Genomic DNA, 22922 nt, shown 5'->3' with positions numbered 1-22922 from the left:
GGGACCTTTCAGTCCGCAGACCGACGCTCTACCGCTGAGCCAAACCGGCTTCGGCGAGACCACTTTATTTCACCAACCTGCTCGGTGGCTGCAGTTAGGCAAAAAGAACCCTCTGTGCTTTCCACGCGCTGGTTAAAGGAGTCTTTTCCCCAGAATGAGGTCCCTCTCCCCCTCTCTCCAGTCCTTCCACTCTGTGGCCACAGGTGGCTTTTTCCCATTCCTCCCCAGCCGCGGGCATAGCCAGAGCAGTTTTGCAGAACATGGAATGCTGCCAATTTCTTTTTCCTCCCTCCCCCGCCCCCCCCCCCCCTCTCTCTCTCTCTCTCGTGCATATCAGCTACTATCCGTCCCCCTAGCACCACTGTGGGCTCACGTCCCCAGTTCAGTCACCCAGCCTCCTGCCACGTGGGACCCAGAAGTCCTCCGCCCCTGTGTCTAAAATCAAACTTGGCTGCCCCCCTCTCTCTCTCCCTCCCTCGCTCCCTCCCTCCCTGGAAGGCCCAGCGATAAGGCTCAGCATCAGGGTCCAGTCTCGCTTAGCCAGCTCCAAGCGCCAGTGACCTTGGATTCGTTTGAACCGCATTCTTGGCTCCACCTAAAGGGAAACTTCTCCCTCGTTGGCTTTTTTAGAACACCCGGGCGTGGGGGGCAGGGGGTGGTGGAATGTGGTTTTGGGGTTCTTTCTTATCAGGATAGGGAGGGGGAGATGTAACAGCAGCCAGGCTTGTAGGGGGGGCGAGGGAGGGGAGATGTTCCTTCCCAGGAACATTCATTATGCTAATTTCTAGGAAACTTTTTTTTTTTTTTTTTTTGGTGGCAAAGAGATTTACCAATTGGCTCAAAACCTCTGTACGTGGAAGGTGAAGAACGTTTTTTATTTGCTCTGGTTTCTTCGTTAGGAACCTAAAACCAGAGCGGTGGTTTTCACCAGGGAACATTGGACACGTATGGTTGTCACACCTGGGATTGGGGGGTGGGTTCTCCCAGGACCTAGTGGGCAGAGACAAGAGATGCTGCCAAACACCCTGCCATGCACAGCGCACGCGTGTGTGCACACACGCACGCACGCACACATGCACACACGCACACGCGTGCGCGCGCACACACGCACACACATGCGCGCACACACACACTCTGGCGGCAGAGCATCACCGGCCACAGCGCGGTGAGAAAGGCTGCCCGGGCCCTCCCCTGGTTTTCTTGGGAGAAAGACCTTGGTTCCAACAGCGTGTCCACTTTTCAGAGGCTTGTCTGAAGTTTCTTTTCCCCCCCATCACAAATGGTTGCTGCTTTTCTTTGTACCGATTATATAATCACTGAGGGCTCCTTGTAGACAATAGCAAACTGCACAGGGAGCCGCCTCCTCCCATGCTCCCACCTCAGAGAGGGAGGGGCTGTGCTGGCCTGGGCCCCTTTCCATCAGTTCTCCTGCCCCTCTTCTTCTTATGTATTTTTTCTTTAACATCAGATCATGAGCGCTCCCTGTATTACAAAACTCTATCGCAAAGGCCCAGCAGCAGCTGGAGAGTCCTCGCACCACAAGCACATTCCTCCCCGCTGCCCTCAGGGCCTATTTCTTCTCCGGAGTGTGAAGGGCCTTCAGGGCCCAGTGGAGGGGGCGGGTCAGGGATGCGGCCAGTCACTTCCGTTTTTGGTCAAAAGTGAGGCGTTGATTGTAGAGCAGCAACTCGGATCCTCCCCTGGAGGGAGGCTTGCCCGCTGGCCCTTGCCCAGGCGGAGTTCCAGAACCTTCTTGAGTAAAGGCAGTGTAGCTGGGATAAACAGTGAGCCTGAGAGGTGGCCGCCCTGAGGGCCAGCAGCTGGCTGAGTGCACAGCCCAGGCAGCACACCAGTGGTTCAAGGGCAGGGCCCACCCTGGCTTGTCGATGTCACAGCCCCCAACCTGGTGCTTAGGCACACTCAGCGAGCAGTCTCTGAATGACATGTTCCTTGTCTTTGCTTAAAAACAAAACAATGGTCACTATTTCATGGCATCTTTGGTTTCCCTTCTACCCTGCTTTTTTTAAAATTTTTTGTAGTGTTTTCTTTGTAGTAAATTCTGGATCTGCTAGTTTGTTATTGTATCTCTCTCCCCCCCTTAGCATTTGAGCTCCATGAGGACTATTTGTTCCGTCTGGACGGGGAACAATGACTGTCACGTAGTAGACACTCAGTAAACGTGCTGAGTGAGTGAATGAACTTCCCGTGATTGCTGAGGCCATGCCCGGTGTAAGTCTGTATAGGTCTCTGGGCTTTGGACACTGACTCAGCTGCATAAAAAGCCCGGACTTGAAAACAAAATGAGCTGATGTTACCATGTCTCTTAGGGCCGGTTCAGAAGCCGGCTCGGGGGGTCCGGGCTCTGCAATGGCACCACGTTACTGTCGTGGGGTCCCTCCGGCCCTGCAGGGCCAGCCCTGTTTGTCCATGTGGTCGTTCACGTGTTCATCCGTCACTGCTCATCCGGTGGCACGGCGTGGGCTGCCTGGCACCTGAGCCACTGTGTGTCTTGGTGCCCCTGGAATCGTGCAGGGCTCCTCCTGCGTGAACTCACACGCCATTGGCTGTCCCGGTGCCGGGACAGAGCCGTGGGTAAACCCAGTTCAGCCTACAGTTCGATGGGGAGACACACTAAGTAACGAAGGACATCTTGATGTTAGAGGCAAGCATGGGAGCCTGTGAGAACCCGAGAAGGGGTCCCCATCCTAGCGTGGGGGTGATTCCTGAGCCAAGTTACCTTCTCTTCCCCACTTCTCGGCTCCCTGTGCAGCTGGCTCAGAAGAAGGTGTGTTTTGTTTTTTTAAATATATTTTTATTGATTTCAGAGAGGAAGGGAGAGGGAGAAACATCAGTGGTGAGAATCACTGATTGGCTGCCTCCTGCACACCCCCTACTGGGGATCGAGCCCACAACCCGGGCATGTGCCCTTGACTGGAATTGAACCCGGGACCCTTCAGTCCACAGTCCCGTGCTCTATCCTCTGAGCCAAGCCGACTAGGGCTCAGATGAAGATTTTTGAGTCCTGTCGGAACTAAAGGATGTGAGCTGGAGCTGCGGTCTCTGCTGCCTCCCTGCTGCCTCCCTGCTGCCAGGCCCGCCCTGCCTGCCCTGCCCACCCGCTGTATTACTTTTCTTCCCCTCGGCTGGCCTGCCCTTTCTATGTTTACACTCTCACGGTTATAGCTTTTAGAGAAAAGGGCTGGCCTCATGCAGTGTGCTTGTCAGGGACCTCCCCTTCCCCTGAAAATGTGGGGTGGGGAAACTGAGGCACAAATGCAGCAGGTCCCTCAGCCATCCTTGCCCATCACCCTTTAGGGAACACACCCATTCACCCCCTCTGGGCATTTAAATGGTGGCTTAGGGAGGGTCTGGCCTCGATTCTTAACCCTTTCTTGGATCTTGTGAATTCCCAGGCAGCAGAGTGGTGGACGAGGAGGAGGAGGAGGAGGAGGAAGGTCAGTGGCGTGCGGGGTGGAGTTGCCTGTGCTTGCGGCACGAGGCTGTAGACGGACTTGCCCTGCTGCTGCATGCCTGCGCGGGCCCTGGAGCGGCTGCTCTCCCGCCCCTTCCCTTGTTCACCCAGCAAACAGTTACTGGGCACCTGCTCCGTCCGGGCTTTCCGGTGGGGGGAAGGGAGGGGCACCTGGGATGCAGTTAGAACCTCCGCTCATCGGCTGGAAGACCGCCGAGCTTACTGTCTCATCAGTCAGGCAACCGTGAGTGACTAGCACACCCTGAAGGAGATCCTGGCTGGGCGAGACCTGCCTGGGACACGGTAGACGGACCGTGAATGTCAACAGTTTGATCAGGATGGGTTATTTAATCATTATGCCACTCATACCTTCAGGGCCGGGCACGACCTTGGCAGGCCACAGCAGTGCAGGAGATGACCCTGACTGTGTGAGGCAGGCGGCTGTGGGCGCCCAGCGGAGGGATGCCCTCTAGCCGAATTGCAGCCAGCAGATGCCCTCTCCCTGGAGCAGACCCATCCCTCCTGCCTTCTGTGACCGGGTTGTGTGGCTGCAGGTCCAGACAGAGGGCAGCCGCTCAACAACCAGGTGTTGACTGGAAGGACCCAGGTAGCTCAGAAAGCAAAGGCAAGCCCGGACCACAGGACTCCGGAGATGGGAGCGCTGGGACGAGACTCCTTTGGAAAAACCAGTGGATCTTTCTTTGGTCCCTGGGGGTCCAGGTCCTGGGAGAGGGGCTCTGATGGGCTGGCCTTAGGCAGCCTCCCCTCCTTGGCTGGGGCGCCAGGGTTACCCTGATGGATGAGCCTGCCAGGACCACAGGAAGGGGGGGGGGGCCTAATCCCTGGGGAGAAGGCAGATGGGACGGTGGGCCCATCCATGTTCACAGTGCCCTTCATGGGCCCTCAGTCCCTCCCCTGGCAGAGGGGAATTCTCCGGCCCCCCAGTGGTGTATCCCCGTGGGCTAATTGGGCTGAGATGGGAGGCAGCCACACGGGGCAACTGTGGGGCTCCTGCCTAGTCTTGGAACGGGTGCTGAGTGAAGAGCAGGAGAAGTGGTTGCAGCTTAGGGGGGTTAGGCGGGGGGAGGGGGGGGGCCTGGGCAGCAGGCAGCACCGCCAGGCTCTCTGGAGCACCGCCCACAGGACTGTGTCTCAGGGCATGTTTTCAGCATCCCCACCCCTGCGCAGAGGCACATGATCAAAGCTGGCCTGGGCCGGGGGCTGTGCAGGCACAGGCGCACTGGCTGCATGCGACTGCAAGGACGACCTGCCTGTTACCACGCTTCCTTTTTGTTTGGTTGGTTTCTTTTTTTAAAACTAAAATGTCCCGCCATTAAAAACAAAGGCACTGACAAATGTTCGAAGCAGCGACGCGTTTCAAGTGCAGGTGGCGAGCACGCCGTGGCCTCAGACTTACCGAGCGCCACGCTCAGCTCACCCCTTCCTGCCTATGCGGTGGGAGCTGTGCCACTCCCACCGGACAGACGTGTAGGCGAGGCTGAGGGGGGCGTCACTTCCCCGGGACACGCAACCAGGGAGTGAGAGAGCACGCCCCACCTGCTGTGCTCTGACCCCTGCCCTGGGCGCCCCCGGGGGGGGGTTCAGAGCCAGGATTGAGGATCAGCGTGGAACTCCCCCACATCCCAGGAACGAGCCCCAGCTTCTGTCTTCCTTGTCTCCCACAGCTGTCACCAGAGAGCCGGCCTTTCTGGATGCTGCTTCCGCGCATGTCTCAGCAGCATGCTCCCAGGGACCCTCTGGCTGCGTGTCGGTCCCCCCCTCTTCTGGGGTCATCCCTGTAGGGCCCTCCCATCGTGCTTGTCTCTTAAGGCATCAGAGGGGAGTTGGGGTGGTCAGTGTCTCTCCAAATGTTTGGGGAGATGAAAGGGGACGATGTATTCCAGCACAGAACAGCCGCCACCACCCCATTGATAAATGTTAGCGTCACGGTTGAGGGTAGTGATTGGAGCGATGGGTGGGTACCTCCTGGGATTGGGTGGGTATCGGCGGGTGCCCATGGTGGCCGTTTCAGTTACTGAAATACTTCCTTACAGTTGGGGAAGCCACCGCCCCGGGTACCCCCTACCCCGGACCTTCTGGACCACCTTATGATTAGGCAGCCAAAGGGTTAACTCCTGGCACCACCAAGTACCCCTGGGACCTGATTGGCTGGTGCCTCTGTCAGACCTGGTTGCTATTTATTTTGAGTGTCACCCCTGCTTGGGGACCAGAGGGCTGTGTCTGTCTCCTCGCATCCTGGCCCCACTAGCCAAGCAGGGCTCTGTCAGCTGAACTGGGTTGTACCCATTGCTGCTGGCACCGGGCACCTGCTCAGGCCCAACTCCCTCAGCTAATGGGGCCCTCGCAAAGCATCAGCCCTGCCCCACAGGAGCCAGTCGTTCGCTCCTGCGCCCACAGGGCAGGTCTTGCTTTTTGAGCTTCCCGGAGGCTAGGCTGTTCTGCCATCTCCGTCCCAAGCGACAGGTTTTCCTCATCTTTGCTTGTGGCATTCGCTCTTGAAACCATGACTACCCCTTCTCTGCACTCTGCCAGGATTAGCAGGCGTGAGCGGTCCGGGGAAAGAGACGAAGCAGATGGAGAATGGCATGGTGGTGACGGACGCTGCCAGGAAGCAACCGCAGAGGTAAGCGCGGCGGGGGAGGCACCGCGTTTCTGCCCGCCGAGGGGGGAGAGGAGGTGCAGGGTGCCGGTGGCCCGGCTCCACCCACCAGGAAAGGCCGTCAGCTCTCCGGGGCCGTGGAAGTGGAGGCTTTCTGCCTCTTCGTCCCCCCTCCCCCGTTCCCCCAAATCCTCCGGAACCTCCTTTCTGGAGCACAGAGGCCCGAAGGGGGAGCCTGGCACTGCTTCCCCAGGTGGCACAATCCACAGGGGCCTTGTGACTTAACCATCAGTCTGCACGGCTGACACCCAAGTTCCCTACATGGTGTGGATTATTGCTCAGTTTGCTCCAAGCGGCCTGGAGTGTTGAGGCTTTAAGAACCAGCATTCAATTAAAATCAGTCACAGTCATAGTCACTGCTGTGTGTCATGCACCATTAGGACCCAGGCACAGTGCCATTAGGACCCCCTACCCCAACCCTAACCCCGCCCCCGCCCCCGCCTGGTTCCTCGCATCCTGGCCCCATTAGCCAAGCTCCGTGCAGCAAGGCACTATGGAACCGTCCATTGAACCTGGAGGTAGTTACTGTCATCTTCCCATTTTACAGATGAGCAAACTGAAAGCTCCCCACAGGTTACACGGCTAGAGAGACGCTGAGCTGGGATTTGAGCCCAAGTCCAGCCTCTGAGCCCCTACCCCTAACTTCTACACTTTGCTGCTTTAAAGGAGGTTGCATTTGGGGAAGTGATTGAATATTTGGAGGAGCCTCACTCCGTGGACTTCGTTGCTTAACCTCTCTGTGCCTCCGTTTCCTCGGCTGTCACACGGGGTCTGCTACATAGGATTGTAGTAAGGCTTACCTGATACGGTGCCTGTGAGCACTGGGGACAGTGCCCTGTGCCCCCGGCACTCAGTCGTTCCTGGACGAGTGGGGCTGCCTGCACCTTCTCTTTTGGGGGTGGGGTGGGGCATTTCACAGAAATGGGGCTGGAAGGAGATTGGCATGAGCAGCTCTGCCCTCAGAACCCTGGCACAGCACCCTCCTGGACTCAGATTTCTCTCACGGACAGGTGGGAGGATTTCCTTCTTTGTCAGTGCACCTGTTGAGGTGGGGAGCTGGACGGATGTGTGTAAAGCCCTTAGCGCCACGCCCAGAGTCACACAGGGGGCATGGGGTGCTGCCAGGTTCAGGCGGGCGGCTGGCATAACCAGTCTCGGTGGCTGAAGCAGCTGAGAGGAGGCAGTGCCTGCAGGGGGTCCTGGGAACAGGGGCAGGTGATGGTTTATGCAGATCGGAGGGAGCATGGGCAGACCGAGCAGAAACAGGCAGAACACAGAGCATTTATTTGCTGTTGCTACACAGCAGATTACCACAAACATCGTGGTTTGTCATCTCATGGTTTCTATGTCTTGGGGGCTCTGGATATGGCTCAGCTGGCTCCTCTGCTCAGCGTCTCGCACAGGCTGTCACTGAGGTGTCGGCCAGGATGGGGTCTTATCTGAAGGCTCAGCTGGGACCTGCTTCCTGCAGCTGTTGGCAAGACTCACTCGCTCATTTCCTAACTGATCGCAGGCTGGAGGCCACCCTTAGCTCCCAGCTCCCAGCACCTCCAGCCCGGGTGTGTGCTTCACCGAGGCAGGTGAACCAGGAAGGCAGGAGAGTCGGTGACCAGGACGGGTTACACTCCATCACCTTGGCTCGTGTGGGTCTGAGCTGTGGCTGAGAGAGGGGCGTTCCTGTGTTCTCATGTACGTGTGCGCACGCACGCATGCATACACCCCATGTCATTCCCCAGTGCTCTAAGTCCCTACGGAGCAGGACTGCCTCACGGGGGGGAAGAGTCCTGGGTCACCTGATCTGTGATGACCTGTGATGGCCTCAAACGCTGATGACCACTGGTGGCAAGCAAACGCTGTTTGAAGAATGCCTGCGTAGAGGAACACTTCTTTCATGGGGCTCATACTCTCTCTGGGTTCATCTGTAAAATCAGGAGCTTGAACTGGGTCCGTACTGTACTTTGCTGGGGCTGCTGTCCCCGTCCCAGGCCTTCCATTGGCTGACACCCTGCGCCCTGCTTTCCCCAGGCAGCTCAGCAACTCCTCCTCCTGCAGCGGGGACGCCGACCTGCAGAAGGCTGGGGCCAAGGAGGAAACCTGGAAGCTGATGGAGGCCGACAAGGCTCAGACCGGGCAGGTGAGGCTGCTCCCTAAGTGAGGACGCTGGTGGGTGTGTGCGGCTTGCCAGTGTGTGCCGGTCGCCATGCAGAGGACTCTGTGTTAACGCCTGTCTTCCTCACAGGAGCCTGTAAAAGTATTGTTTTAAATGCTGGCAACCGACAGAGGCGGCTGTCGTGTGTCCTCCCCTCTTGCTCTCACTGACCCTCCAGGGAGCCAGGGAAATGACCCTGGATCGAGTACTTGAGAAAGAGAAGGGCCAGAGCTGCCAGGCCCATTGAAGCCCACACTCCAGAGAAGATGGTCTCGGCGTCTCTGCATTTTGTGTTTACGCACAGAGAAAACGGAGACGGGGAGGGGGTGTCAGTTGCCAAAGTGGAAGCAGGAGTGGAGCTGGGTCCAGGCCCCCCATCCACTTCTGCCTCCCATGCTGCCGCCTCCCTCTGCTCGTGAGGAGGGTCCCCGAGCTGCTCGTGGTCATTCAGGGACAGCAGGCAGCGCAGCCGTGAGGAACCAAGGGGTGCAACATGCTCTTTATTCTGACACCCTCTTCCCACTTTGAGTTTGAAGAGCAGAAACGGAAAACAGAAAAAAGAAAGCACTCCAGCTCTGCTCCCTCACTGTTGCCTTTCAACCAGCCCGTAATTCAGACATGACCTTGGTGACCCAAAATCCCGCCTGAAAGGCTTGACAAGTCAGCAAGGCCTCGCACGAGGAAGGAGGCTGGAGCTTGTTGAAACCCAAGCCCTGCAGGCAGGGGCCTGGCCTTGGTCTGCTGTGGACTGTCTCTGTCGATAACCGGGGGGAGGAGGGATGGCAAAGACATGCGCACAGCGGGGGCCTGAACGTCGGGCGCGGACGCTGGGTGTGTGTGGCGCGTGTGTACAATGCCCCCTTTCCCCGGCTCCAGGTCAAGCTCTCCGTGTACTGGGACTACATGAAGGCCATTGGACTTTTCATCTCCTTCCTGAGCATCTTCCTTTTCCTGTGTAACCACGTCGCCGCCCTGTCCTCCAACTACTGGCTCAGTCTCTGGACCGATGACCCCATCGTCAACGGGACCCAGGAGCACACCAAAGTCCGGCTGAGCGTCTATGGAGCCCTGGGCATCTCTCAAGGTGGGAGCCGCCCCTCTGCACCCTCCCCCACCCCATCTGATTTTGGCACTTGGAACTATTTTTTTGTCTTGTTAGATCCTCACTTCCACCCCTAGCCAAGCCAAACCCGGAGGAACAGAACCTGACACACAGTAAATGCTCAGATATTTGGGGAGTGAATGGTTTTTTAATGCCTTGTTTCACCTGGCCCTAGGTAGATAGAGGAGAGCGCCAATGTGCCCATTTTACAGATGAGGAAAGTTGAGGAAGAGAGTCCACCTGGAGCATTAAGGAGCACGGGCCCTTGCCCCTTGGTGCATCTCTGTACAGTTTCATTTGGGGGCTTTTCCCTGCTGTGTGAGGGTGGGGATTCTTAGCACATGTCATGTTGGCCCATCTGGGACATTTGGCAATGTCTGGAGAACCTTTTTGGTTGTTACAACTTCTGAGGGTGCCTCTGAAGTTGAGACCAGGGATGTGGCTAAGCATCCTGCACTGCACAGCACAGACCCCACAGCGGAGTTACCCAGCACCACATGTCAGCAGTGAGAGGTTGAGAAACCCTGCGGAATGCCCTTCTCGTGGTCCCACGAGAGTTCCCATGCACAGCAGCGTTAATTCTGACAGCTCGTGTTTACTGAGCACTGACCTGGCGCCTGTTCTGTTCTAAACACTTTTCTGTGGTTTCACTGGTTTTTCCCTTGCAGCAATCTCATGAGATAGGAGCTAATACTTCCCCTATTTTAGAGATGCAGAAACTGAGGTCCAGAGGGACTAAGTAAGTTGCCCTAAGTCACATGCTGATAGGTGGCAGAGCTGGCACTGAGTGAGGCAGTCCGGCTCGGAGCCCGTGCTCTTTACCATTCTGCTACATCCAGGCATCTTCAAACTACGGCCCGCGGGCCACATGCGGCCCGCAGAGGAGTCTGATCCGGCCTGCCAGGTTTTTTGGGCAGTGAGCGCAGCCAAGGTGTTACAGTAGGAATTAGTAGTTCATATAGCCCGGCCCTCCAACTCTCTGAGGGACCGTGATCTGGCCCCCACTTTAAAAAGTTTGAGGACCTCTGTAAGTACATTAGCTATGTGTTTATGTGCTCATAAAAGCTGTTTATATACACACAGAGTACATCCAAAGCCTGTGCACACTGTGTGTACAATAAATATACACATATTTGACATTCTTGAGTACTTTTTGTGCACCGAGCACATTGCTGGCTAGGTCCCTTGCAGCTGACATTGCTGTAAGTACTGCTCCATGTGACAGACGGGGAAGCTGAGGTGCAAAAAGGTTAAGTGGCTTGTGGAAGGGCCCCACACCTCGTAGGTGAAGAGACAAGATCTGGCAGTGTTGGCCCTTGAGCCTGTCACTTGAGTCCCGCCTCTAGAAATGGCCTTTCTGCAAAGAACGGGTGCCTTCGGTGGCTTGTTTGGAGGAGCCACCGTCGCCTCTCGAACTCTAGGAGATGGCTCTGGAAAAACCCAACAGAGCACACGTGGATTTCCTAAGTTGCTCAGTCCCTGCAATGCCCTCGTAGGGCAAAGAACTGTGGACCCCAAATTATAATCATAATCAGCACAGAGTGTGACGTTTACCTGGGCCCGCACAGCAGCGGTGTCTGTCCTAGCTGTGCTGTGCTGGTCTGGTCTGGTAGGCTTTGGCCATAAGTAGCTATTGAATTTCAATTTATTATATTGAAATAAAAGTAAAAATTCAGTCGTTCTGTGCTCTAGCCTCATTTCAGGGGCTTAGCACCCACATGTGGCTCATGGCTACAGCGTTGGCCGGTACAGATGTAGAATGTTTCCGTCATCACAGAAGCTCCCATTGGACGGGGCTGGTCTAGAGGAGTACAGCCTGCAGATTGAGAGCATGAGCGGGAGCAGGCGGCCGGGATTAAACCCAACTCTGCTTCTGATTGGCTGAGAATATTGAAGGTGGAGGAATTCACCCGAGTTTCAGTTTCCTCATCTGTGAAATGGGTAGTTATCTAATTTATGCAGAGCTGTCATTAGGATTAGATACCTGTACAACTTCAGTATGGTGCTCAGCACATAGTAAGTGCTCAATTAATAGCCATCATCATCATCATCAGTATTATTATGATGAATATTATTAGCTGGGGACCCCGCCCAGCTTCACCCACATGGTCGCATGGCCCCTCGTCCCAGCCCCCTGCTCGGCCCCGCTCCCGTTGTGGAGTCTAACGCGAGGATGCTCGCAGGGATCGCGGTGTTCGGCTACTCCATGGCGCTGTCCATCGGGGGCATCTTCGCCTCCCGCCGCCTGCACCTGAACCTGCTGCACAACGTCCTGTCGTCGCCCATGAGCTTCTTCGAGCGGACGCCCAGCGGCAACCTGGTGAACCGCTTCTCCAAGGAGATGGACACGGTGGACTCCATGATCCCGCAGGTCATCAAGATGTTCATGGGCTCCCTGTTCAACGTCATCGGCGCCTGCATCATCATCCTGCTGGCCACTCCCGTCGCCGCCGTCATCATCCCGCCCCTGGGCCTCATCTACTTCTTCGTCCAGGTGAGAGGCGGGCTGTGCGTGTCTGGAAGGAGCCCGGTGTGTGTCCGGCTCCCGTGAGCACCGGGCTCGGCCCTCGCACCTGCTCCCTGCGGAGCTGGGGAGGGGTTGCTGGGGGCGCGGTGGGTGTGGTGTCAAGAGGCTCAGCTCATCGTTTTTAGCTTGTGATGACTAGATGGACTTTTTTTCTAGTTAGTATTATTTTTGTAACTGTGAGTTATAAAAGAAAAAAAAAGGGATGGCTATAAAGATACTTTTATTACTGAAGTTTCCTTAAGAATGTTATGAAATTCTCTAGTTCCTAAGCCCCCTGAAGGTAATGGAGATGTGCATACCAGCAGCTTAAACAAGATAGGGGTGTGTTTTTCTCTCTTGTAATAGAAATACAGAGGCGGCCACGCAGGGCTGGCGTGGCAGTTCCCTGCGTTTGTTGATACCCAGCCCTGTTCCCGTCCGTATTGCAGAAAACAAGCCCGAGGAGGTGGCAGGGGAAGGGGCGTGGGTAGCCGGGCAGCATCGCTGGTTTCTTAGGCAACTGCAGCGGGGATTGTGTTTCCGGGTGACAGAGGAGCTTGTTGGGGCTCGAATGCAGAATCGGCAGTGTTTACTCACGTCTGTCTGAGTCCAAAGCATGTGCCGGTGACCACAGGGCAGCCTGTCCCTTCTTACCCCTAAAGGTTAGCTGCTGCACAGCCGCTGGGGGGTGGGGGTGGAAGGTTAGATGGGAGCTTAGCAACTGCTACCACAATGAGGGTAGGAAATTGTGAAGGGCTCCGTCCTCATACCGCACTGGAGCCGCTCCTGTGGGGTTCCCAAGGGAGGCCAGCCCCGGGCCCCGCCACACTGGTCAGTGATGGGTGAGGTCACCAAAAATGGCATCTATGGTCAGACCCTGGCTGGAAATGTTCTGGAAAGATCCAGTTAAGAAGAACAGAACAGACCAAATGAGGCGTTTGAAGCAGCTCAGACACCTGCCAGGAGCAGGACCTTGAGCACACGATGGAGCTTCTCCATGGCAGAATCCTATGCACCAGTGACGGGGAAGATTCGGAAGGCTCTGTCGCAGCACCATGAGTTTTATTTCTGAACAGCACAGGAAGTGGATTAGGTAGAGGGTCGTGTTGTTTGCACACGGTCATTTTAACTAACCCCACCCGTGTGATGTGTTTCAGAAGCAGATGACTAATATTAGATTGAACCATGTGAAATTTAAGATGAAATGCAAAATGTGTGTGGGCAGGACTGGAAAAGGAGGCAAAAAATATTGCCTGTCTGTGGGTTGGGATTATGGAAGAGGATTTTTTTAACGTATATTTTTAGTTAAATAGACACTTATATGTAACCTAGCAATCTCAATCTTGAGTTCAGATGCAAAAGAAATGAGCGCACTGGCGGGGCGACTCAATTAGTTGAGGTGTTGTCCTCCACACCAAAAAGGTTGTAGGGCCGAAACCGGTTTGGCTCAGTGGTAGAGCGTCGCTCTGCGGACTGAAAGGTCCCGGGTTCGATTCCGATCAAGGGCATGTACATTGGTTGCGGGCACATCACCGGTGGGGGGTGTGCAGGAGGCAGCTGGTCAATGTTTCTCTCTCATCAACGTTTCTAGCTCTTTATCTCTCTCCCTTCCTCTCTGTAAAAAAAATCAATAAAATATATATATATATTTTTTTTTTTTCTTAAAAAGGTTGTAGGTTTGATCCCCGGTCAGGGCATGTATGAAAGGCAATTAATCAATGTTTCTCTCTCTCATTGATGTTTCTCTTTCTCTCTCTTTCTCTCCCTTCTTCTCTCTGAAAACCAATAAAGACATCTTTGGGTGAGGATTAGAAAAAAGAAATGAGAGAATGTGTCCAGCAGGTCCATTAAACCCCCGCAGTCAGTGGCTTCAGAGAGGCTATATGTTAGAGGTTGGCATTCAGCAGCCAAGTGTCTGGGTTCGAATCCCAGCTCTGCCACGTCCTCGCCAGCCACGTGATCTCAGGGACGAGGTTAGCGAAGTTCTTTGTGCTCAGTTTCCCGATGGTGAGAGAGGAATGAGCGCCTCACAGGGTTGGGGTGAGGATTAGATGAGCTGATAGATGTGAAAGTAGTTCACACAAGGCCGCAGAGGGTGGACTCTGATAAGTGTCAGCTGTTACATTTGTCATCGCTGCCATGGTTGTTGGCTCTGGGCCAGCAGCTCAGCAGGTGAGTGGAGGCACCTGCCAGGAGCAGCCCAGCTCCAGCATTTGCCTCCTGGGGGCATCATCTGCATCCAGACTTCCTCCAGCACAGCCCCGGGCGGCTGGGATGGGGACAGCTCCACTCACCCCCTGTCCGTTCTGCGCCCCCAGAGGTTCTACGTGGCCTCCTCCCGGCAGCTGAAGCGCCTCGAGTCCGTCAGCCGCTCCCCAGTTTACTCCCACTTCAATGAGACCTTGCTGGGGGTCAGTGTCATCCGGGCCTTCGCGGAGCAGGAGCGCTTCATCTGCCAGAGTGACCTGAAGGTGGACGAGAACCAGAAGGCCTATTACCCCAGCATCGTGGCCAACAGGTGGGCCCACCGGGGCAGGGGGTGGGGGGTGGGGAGAGCTGCCATAGTTCCTGGAGGAGGGTGTGAAGCCAAACTCGGACCCTCCCAGAGGGAATGGCTTGACTTGGTGAGGACAGAATAACAGTTAAGGGCAGACAGGGACACTGGGAGCACCAGCACTCCAGGGCATTGAAGGACAGGACAGAGAGTTCTGGAGCCAGAGAATCCTACAGAACCTGCCCTTTAGCTGTCATCCTGGGGGCACGGAGCATCAGTGCTGTTGAGTATTTTCCTACCATAGTGTCAAGCTGAAGGGCGACCAACCCCACCCCCACGATGTGTATCAGAAGCAAATTATGAATATTAAGTCAAACCAGGTGAAATTGCCATTTAGGGTATGAAGAATGGTGGAATTGCATTAGTCACAAAAAGAAAAAGATTGATGAACAAGAATAGATCCAGAGACAGGGGCGGGGGGGGGGGGGGTAGAGAGCAACCAAAGGACTTCTTTGCATGCATAGTAGCATAACCAATGGACACAGACCCTGGGGCAATGTGGACTTGCCCAGGGTGGGAATGGCTGGGGGTGGGGTGTCAATTGGGGAAAAAGGAGACATATGTAAAGCTTTAGACTAGGGGTGTCGAACTCAATCAGAGAAGGGGCCAAAATCTAAAATCCAGCCTAAATTGCGGGCCGAATGGTTTACTGAACAGTCATAAACTGTCATTGTGATGGAAACGCAGCGGAGTGCAGTGATGACAGCGCGGTGCGGGCCACATTGCAAGGCCTGGCGGGACGGATTTGGCCCGCGGGCCTTGTGTTTGACACATGTGCTTTAGACAATGAATAAATAAATAATTTCTACTAAAAAAAAAGAAAAAGAAGTTTGCTAATTTTTATTATTTTATATGTATAATTCTTTTTAGAGATAGAAGAAGGGAGGGGAGAGAGAGACAGAGATCATCGGCTGCCTTCTGTATGCCCTCTACCTGAGCATGTACCCTGATCTAGAATCGAACCAGCACCTTTGTGGTGCCCAGGACAATGCCCAACCAACTGAGCCACACTTGGCCAGGGCAAAGTTTGCTAATTATTTAGAAATTAGAATTTAGAAAAGTGTCTGCTTTATCTCTAAAATACCCTCCTCACTCATTTGCATTCTGATACAGTTGTTGAGATGAGGGTTAAGAAAACGCTGGGACACAGGTAACAGCATCCAGGAAGAGACCCATCAAAACCAGCCGTCTGCCCACCATGTACAATTCGATCCTGCCGTGTGGGAGACTGGGAGATATTGGAGACCTCGTCTCCCCTTGCAGAACTTTCAGGACGTTGTCACTATGCCTGTCTGTCTGTGGGAGTGGCTCACCCCCAAGAAGATCAGTCATGTGGGTCTAAGAGCTGTAGTGGGAAAAGGGTGAACCCACCTCCCTAGATTGCTTTACATTTTGAATGTAAAATGTCTGTTTATATTTTAAAAGGTAAAATGCATTTTAGTGTTTCTGAGATGAGAGTGATCTGGATCTGGGAACACTTACAGCTACATTGAGAATAGTGTGTTTTTTCTCACCGCCCTTTTCCCTGCCAAGAGAAGGTTATTTTATTAAAATATATTTTTATTGATTTCAGAGGGGAAGGGAGAGGGATACAGAAATAGGAAACATCAAGGATGAGAGAGAGTCATTGATTGGCTGCTCCTGCACACCCCCTACTAGGGATCGAGCCCACAAACCAGGCACGTGCTCTGGGAATCAAAACATGACCTCCTCGTTCATAGGTTGATGCCCAACCACTGAGCTATGGCTCGTCAATTTTAAATCAGTGGTGTCTCTTATAGTCAATGACTTAGGACTTATTAATTTTTCAGGATATCTTTTTTTTTTTTAAATGCACACATGGCCATTTTTGTGAGGAAAAAGTTGGTTCTTAAAAAAGCAAACTTCAGTTTCCTGGAAAGATGGCTTACGGAGAACTGTCTAATCCCTGGGGTTGCCGGATGAGTGAGGAATTACTGGAATTGTGTCCCTTTGGTCCTTCTTCCCCCCATGTCCTAGGAGTGGGGCAGACAAGGCCTCTCTCAGAACTGTCAGGGATTGTTTTAGTTAGTGACGTTCTACTCCTAACCCCATGCCCAGAACCAGAAACCAAGTCTCTAAAAAAGCTGACCCTGGGTGTGTGTGTGTCCTGTCTGCCTGTGTGTCTCATGCAGGTGGCTGGCTGTGCGGCTGGAGTGTGTGGGCAACTGCATTGTCCTGTTTGCAACCCTGTTTGCAGTGATCTCCCGGAACAGCCTCAGCCCCGGCCTGGTGGGCCTCTCAATATCTTACTCGTTACAGGTAAGGGGGTGCTCTTGCTGAACCGCCCGTTCCTCTGAGTGGGAGAGCCAGTTGTCTTTGTTTTGGGTCCCTGTGGGAATGCAGGAGAGCAGAGGGGCTGAATGGAATTTGAGGAGCCATGTCTACAGCCCCGTGACTGACTAAAGCAGTAGAGAAATTAGACACATGGGCTGGATGCCTCCAACTGCAAGAGAAATGCTTATAACACTACTAGAGGCCTGGTGCACCAAATTTGTGCACTCAGGGCACGGGTCCCTCAGCCGGGAGCCCTCGGGGGATGTGCAACTGCTGGCTTAGCTCCGCTGCGCTTGCCAGCCATGAGCCCTGCTCGGGGTTTCTGGCTGAACAGCACTCCTCCTGCAGGAGCGCACTGACCACCAGGGGCAGCTCCTGCATTGAGTGTCTGCCCCCTGGTAGTCAGTGTGCATCATAGCGACCGGTCATTCCACCAAACTACATATTAGTCTTTTATTATATAAGATAAATTTCCTTCGAAGCCCCGCTTTAGCTGCATTTCCCAAATTTTGATATATTGCATTTTCCTATTACCTATTTCAAAATATAGTCTCATTTCCTTTCTGATTACCAGTGTGGTCATGGGTGGTTTTGAAATGTGCTTGCTTAAGAGATGCAGTGGAGCAAGTCTGTGTGAAGGCTCTGTGTGGTGCTGTTTTCTGTACCTTTCTTATCTGAGCTATTTCACAACTCATAATTCCCTAAAATAAAGCACTTCAAGCTCACTGTAGGTGCTCATGTGACTCTTCCACTCGCAGGTCACCACCTACCTCAACTGGCTTGTTCGGATGTCGTCGGAGATGGAGACCAACATTGTGGCTGTGGAGAGACTCAAGGAGTATTCAGAGACTGAGAAGGAGGTAGAGCAGCCCCTGCCCTGACCTTTTGAACTTGATCTTCAGTGTGGCCTTAAAGAACCTCTGAGCCAAACCATGTGTGCCTACAGCAGGCAACCTCTGTCTGACACACTGTTACGTATTTTTATGGGGGGCTTCTTCCATGGGAAAAGAGGCTAGTTTCTTCTCGCTCCTAAAAAATGAGTCAGTACTAAGTCACCAACTGTTAGAGGCACCACTGATTTAAATAAGTTTTAAAATTAAACACAAATGAGTTGATTAAAAGTATTCAGATGCAATAACAAGAATGAGTACATGGATATTGTAAAAATCATATACCGGTAAGGAATTGACCCAATTGGATAATCCTGCAGTTACTGTTTCAGATGGAGAAAGGGGAGCCTAGGGAGAGATGTTGGCTGGTTCGAGGTCCTATGTGACCGCTAGGACCCAAGTCTCTAGACTTCAGTGCCACGTTGCTCTTAATAACTGCCTTATTCTGTCTACACACCACTACCAGTGGTAGCAGTGATAATAATAACAGTAACAGTAATGCTTGGTGATGCCACTCTCGCCGTTAACACCAATAGTAATAACAGGGACATACATTGTGCCCTTGTGGAGGTGTCAGGCCCTGTCCCAAACATTTCACATAGAGTAATTTATATTTTCACTGTGCAGCCTTATAACTCACGTTCTATTTTTACTTCCATTTTCCAAATGAGAAAACGGAGACACAGGGAGGTTAAGTAACTTGCCTAAGACACGTGACTGGTAAATCGCAGACCTGGGATTTGGGTCTTCGCCGTTGTGCCACACTGCCTTCCAAGAAAACGCCCCTTAGGAGCGAGACCAGGCTGTCCCCGTTAAAATCCATGTTAGGGGCTTTGCAAAAGTGACCTATGACCTCAGATTTTTAATGCTCTGAAATGGAGAACTCTTGAGTTCCATTTCATCAGAGGCATCAGCCAGAATGGTATGAGTGACCCCTGTGGAAATAAGAGTGTATTACACCAGGACTTTCCACCCAATATTGAACTTATTATTTATTTAATCATCCCCCAGGATGTTTGTTTTTAGACAGAGAGGAGAGGCAAGAGAGAGAAATATCAGTGTTGAGAGGGAAACATCGATCTGTTGTCTCCTGCACAGGGATCCAGCCTGTAACCTGGGTATGTGCTCCAACTCACTGAGCCACTCAGCCAGGGCTGAAGTAATTAAGTAACTTTTAATTAATTAATTAATTAATTAGTACTTTTTATTGGTTTTTAGAGGGAGGGGGAAGGAAAGGGAGAGAGAAATAGAAACATCCTGTCATTAATTGTCTGCCTCCTGCACACCCCCTGCTGGGGCTGGAGCCTGCAACCTGGGCATGTGCCCTGACCTCGAATTGAACCAGTGACCTCTTGGTGCATGGGTCAGTGCTAAACCACTGAGCCACACCAGGCAGGCTGAGTTTATTTTTTATAACAGCTTTAAGAGAGAACTCACACTCATGAAATTCATCCTCGTAAAGTGTGAAATTTATTTTATTTTACAAAAATATTTTACTACTTTCATTCTATATTTTTAGAATAAGAACATATTTGAAAAATACAAAAGGAAGCCGAGATTCCCTCAGAGTCCCACCACTATTATGATATATATGTTTGTTTATTGTGTATATATATTATGTATAAATATAAACAAATACATTATAAATAATATATATTCATGTTAGAAAGTTCCACCCACTTCTCTTCAGTTGCTTCCATGTTTTTATAGCATGTCCTTTTTATTTATATACTTAAATTATTATAAGAGGGATTTTTTTGTTTGTGGGGAAGAAAGGCTGAAAGTTTTCTTTCATTGTTCTCCCTGTTCCTCTCTTTCCCTGAAGTTAGCCCTGAGGCTGGCCTGGAGCATGTCCCGTTGTAAATCTCAGGAAATGCTGAACTGGACTAAGAAACTTTTCAGAAATAGGGGCTGTGTGACACGGGGCAAGTTATTACCCTGCCTGTGTCTCAGTTTTCTTGTGTGTACATGGGATGATGAAAGGACCCCATATATGGGGCTGTAGTGAGTATTAAATGAGATAATGTGACACAGAGTGTTGTTTCAGTCATCCCTGCCACTTTTATTGCTGCAGTCCAAACCTAGAAGGCAGTCGGCCTTGTGTCTGTTCAGAGAAGACCACTTTGATTCAGTCCATACATACTTATTGAGCACCTACTATGTGCTCTGGGCCCTGGGATAGAACAGTGAACGAACAGTACTAGCACAAGAACCTGTCCTCAGAGAGGATATTCCAGTAGGCATGGGTGACACAATGGTAAGTGCTGTGGAGGAGATGAAGCAGGGGAGAGGACAGAGGGGTGCAGGGCCAGGAGGGTGGTCTGACTTGCTCTGAGATCTGCGGGATGTGGGTAGCAGGCCAAGTAGGTAGCTTGGGGAAGGGCATTCCAGGCAGAGGAAGCCGCAAATGCAAAGGCCTGAGAAATCACCCTCAAGTCAGTGTGGGGAGCGGAGTGAACGTGAGAGAGGGAGGTGAGGTCAGGGGTTGCAGAGGCCGCTCACAGAGAGCCTTGGGGCCCGTGAGATGGACCTCAGATTCCTTATTTGCCCCCCTCCTCCCGCACCCATTGCAGGCTCCCTGGCGGATCCAGGAGATGACTCCGGCCAGCACCTGGCCCCAGGTGGGCCGCGTGGAATTCCGGGACTACAGCCTGCGTTACCGAGAGGACCTGGACATGGTTCTCAAGCACATCAACATCACCATCGAAGGAGGCGAAAAGGTGGGTGCGCACTGTTCTCCACCCGCTCACAGTCGGCGCAGGCTGTCATCAGGCGCGTGAAACCGGCTGTCATTTCTGCAGTCCGTCCCAGCCCATACCTGGGGTGACTGTGCGGACAGGGTTCCGCAGGGTTTGCACAGTGGCAGCCTGAGGGTCAAATGAGGTCCATGGAGAGATTTTGAAAAAAATCTGGATAAGTTGCAAATACTGAAAAATCTGGAACTTTTCCAATAAAAATCCATTTCCTGCTTTTCTCGAAAGATCACGGCATCTGGCAACAACTGGGCTCATACTCCCCACCTGGCTCTTGGTAGGCAAGATGGGAGCCTCCCTGTTCACTCGGTCCCTCCCCACCCCATTCAGGTGCCTATGTGGACCCTGAGGACACCGAGTTTGGGATCTCCAAGGGAGAAGGATGTCTCCGTCACTGCCAGGGCTGGCTCAGGGGGCATGTGGAGTTGTCGGAATTTTGGAACCTCGCCTTGGTCCCAAGCTGTTCCTGGAAGGTGTCCTTCCCCTCAGACCCTCAGATTCTCCTCAGCATCAGACCATGGCCTTCCTGGCCATTTTCCGGGGGACAGTGCTGCTTTCATCTCTGAACTTATGGACTTGTTACACAGTCCCTTCCGCCAGGCTCAGGATGTTCTGATCCCGTAGGATAAATTCTCTAATTCGTGGCTCGGTGGCTGAGCGTCGCCGAGGAAAGAACAGAGGGGGCCATGTCCTCACCAGGCTTTGTGTGTTGTATCACGAGAGGCTGCTCTGTGGCATCGCTGTGGGCGGCGGAGGAAACCCACCTCTCAGGAGCCCAGGTGGAGGGGGTTGTATTTGGGTGTCAGGGACAGTCATCCTTGGCCGTTCCATGGGAGCCCAGTTCTCTCATGAGAGGATGAGAGGAGACCAGGCCACACCCACAACCTCGTTTTGCTCGCACAGCTGGGATGGAGATGAGATGTGTGTGTGGGAGTATGGGGGGTAGGGTGGGGAGGGGTGTCCTTGAATGTTTGAGCTGTTTCAACAGCATGGATGGGAGATTCACCATCTCAAGAACTGGGAAAATTAGTGTGAGGGACCCTAGCTGGTATTGCTCAGTGGTTAGAGTGTTGGCCCCTGGACTGAAGGGTCATGGTTCAATTCCAGTCAAGGGCACATACCTTGGTTGCAGGTTTGATCCCAGGTTCCAATTGGGGCATGTGCAGGAGGCAGCCAATTGGTGTGTGTCTCTCATATCTCTCGTTCTCTCAATTTCTCTCTCTCTCTCTCTCTCTCTCTCTCTCTCTCTCTCTCTCTCTCTCTCCCCCTCTCTCCCTCTCTCCCTCTCTCCCTCTCTCCCTCCCTCCCTCTCTCTCTCTCTCCCTCTCTCCCTCCCTCCCTCTCTCTCTCTCTCCCTCTCTCCCCCTCTCCTTCTCTCCCCCTCTCCCCCTCTCCCCTCGCCTTCCCTTCCACCTTTCTCAAAATCAATGAAAAAAATATCCTGGGGTGAGGATTAACAACAACAGCAAAAAAAGAAAAAAGAACAGTGTGAGGGAAATAACCTGATTATTACTTTTTAGGGCCTATTTAAAATCCCTCCCTGTCTGATGCCTGGGTCTTTGGAGGTCTAGTAGCTTATAGAAAGAGCTAATTATAATTTTAACTTCTATGAAGAGCTGACAACAGCCCCTAAAGGAGCCCTCTAGGAAGCTGGAGCGGAGAGGCTGTGGTGGGAGTGGGTTGACCAGATGATTGAACTGCTCTGGGGCAGCTATCTGGCAGGAGGGTATTCTGAGACAGGAGGTATCCGCCAGAGAGCAGCATTCTCACCTCACGCTGGTCCTTCCTGTCCCCCAGGTTGGCATCGTGGGGCGGACGGGAGCCGGGAAGTCATCCCTGACCCTGGGCTTGTTTCGGATCAAGGAGTGTTCCGAAGGAGAGATCATTATTGACGACGTCAACATTGCCAAAATCGGCCTGCACGATCTCCGCTTCAAGATCACCATCATCCCCCAGGTGGGTCTGTGTGAGGCCCCGGAGCGCTGGGTGCCACTGAGAGCAGTGCGTGCCTGTCCTCAGTGTACAGATGTAAATGTGTTCCTACTTTATTACTCTGCTAAAACCATGCTAGGTCGCTCCTCCGCTGAATCTCCTCTTGGCATGTCAATAGCAGTGGGAGTTAACCAGGTGTCCTCCCTGCGCTTTGCCACCCAGAGCAGCTAACGGGATGCGTAGGCTCCGGCTTCCTGCTGCTGTCAGTCAGGACAAGCCTCTCTTACCTTCCCAGAGCGAAATGAGAAGAATATTCTGGCCCCACCGGCGTGGCTCAGTGGTTGAGCCTCGATCTATGAACCAAGAGGTCCTGGTTAGATTCCCAGTCAGGGCACATGCCCAGGTTGCAGGCTCGATCCCCAGTTGGGGGTGTGCAGGAGGGGGCCGACCAATGATTCTCTCTCATCATTGATGTTCCTCTCTCTTCCTTCCTCTCTGAAATCAATGAAAATATATGTTAAAAAATACTACAGATGTGGTTTTTTTTAAAAAAAAGCATTTTCTAGACTGATTCCTGAAGGTGCTGATT

The 22922-nt window shown here is 53.0% G+C and overlaps 1 protein-coding gene across 2 annotated transcripts in view; it reads left to right on the top strand.

Moving 5' to 3' along the window:
* ABCC1 (ATP binding cassette subfamily C member 1) overlaps positions 1–22922 on the top strand; it is a 138913-nt gene that overhangs the window by 112373 nt on the left and 3618 nt on the right. The window contains exons 20-29 of one of the 2 annotated variants that reach the window (XM_045571266.1): positions 3414–3455; positions 6026–6116; positions 8178–8286; positions 9178–9385; positions 11587–11897; positions 14228–14427; positions 16617–16743; positions 17517–17618; positions 20222–20368; positions 22199–22357. In XM_045571266.1, coding sequence (XP_045427222.1) covers positions 3414–3455; positions 6026–6116; positions 8178–8286; positions 9178–9385; positions 11587–11897; positions 14228–14427; positions 16617–16743; positions 17517–17618; positions 20222–20368; positions 22199–22357 — 1496 coding nt within the window. The remainder of the gene's footprint in view (positions 1–3413; positions 3456–6025; positions 6117–8177; positions 8287–9177; positions 9386–11586; positions 11898–14227; positions 14428–16616; positions 16744–17516; positions 17619–20221; positions 20369–22198; positions 22358–22922) is intronic. The other variant, XM_036411290.2, reaches the window with a different exon arrangement.

Source organism: Pipistrellus kuhlii, unplaced genomic scaffold (assembly GCF_014108245.1).
Source record: "Pipistrellus kuhlii isolate mPipKuh1 unplaced genomic scaffold, mPipKuh1.p scaffold_m20_p_4, whole genome shotgun sequence".
NCBI classification, from domain to species: domain Eukaryota; kingdom Metazoa; phylum Chordata; class Mammalia; order Chiroptera; family Vespertilionidae; genus Pipistrellus; species Pipistrellus kuhlii.
Note: the sequence above shows the minus strand (reverse complement) of the source record. Positions and strands in the feature narration are given on the sequence as shown.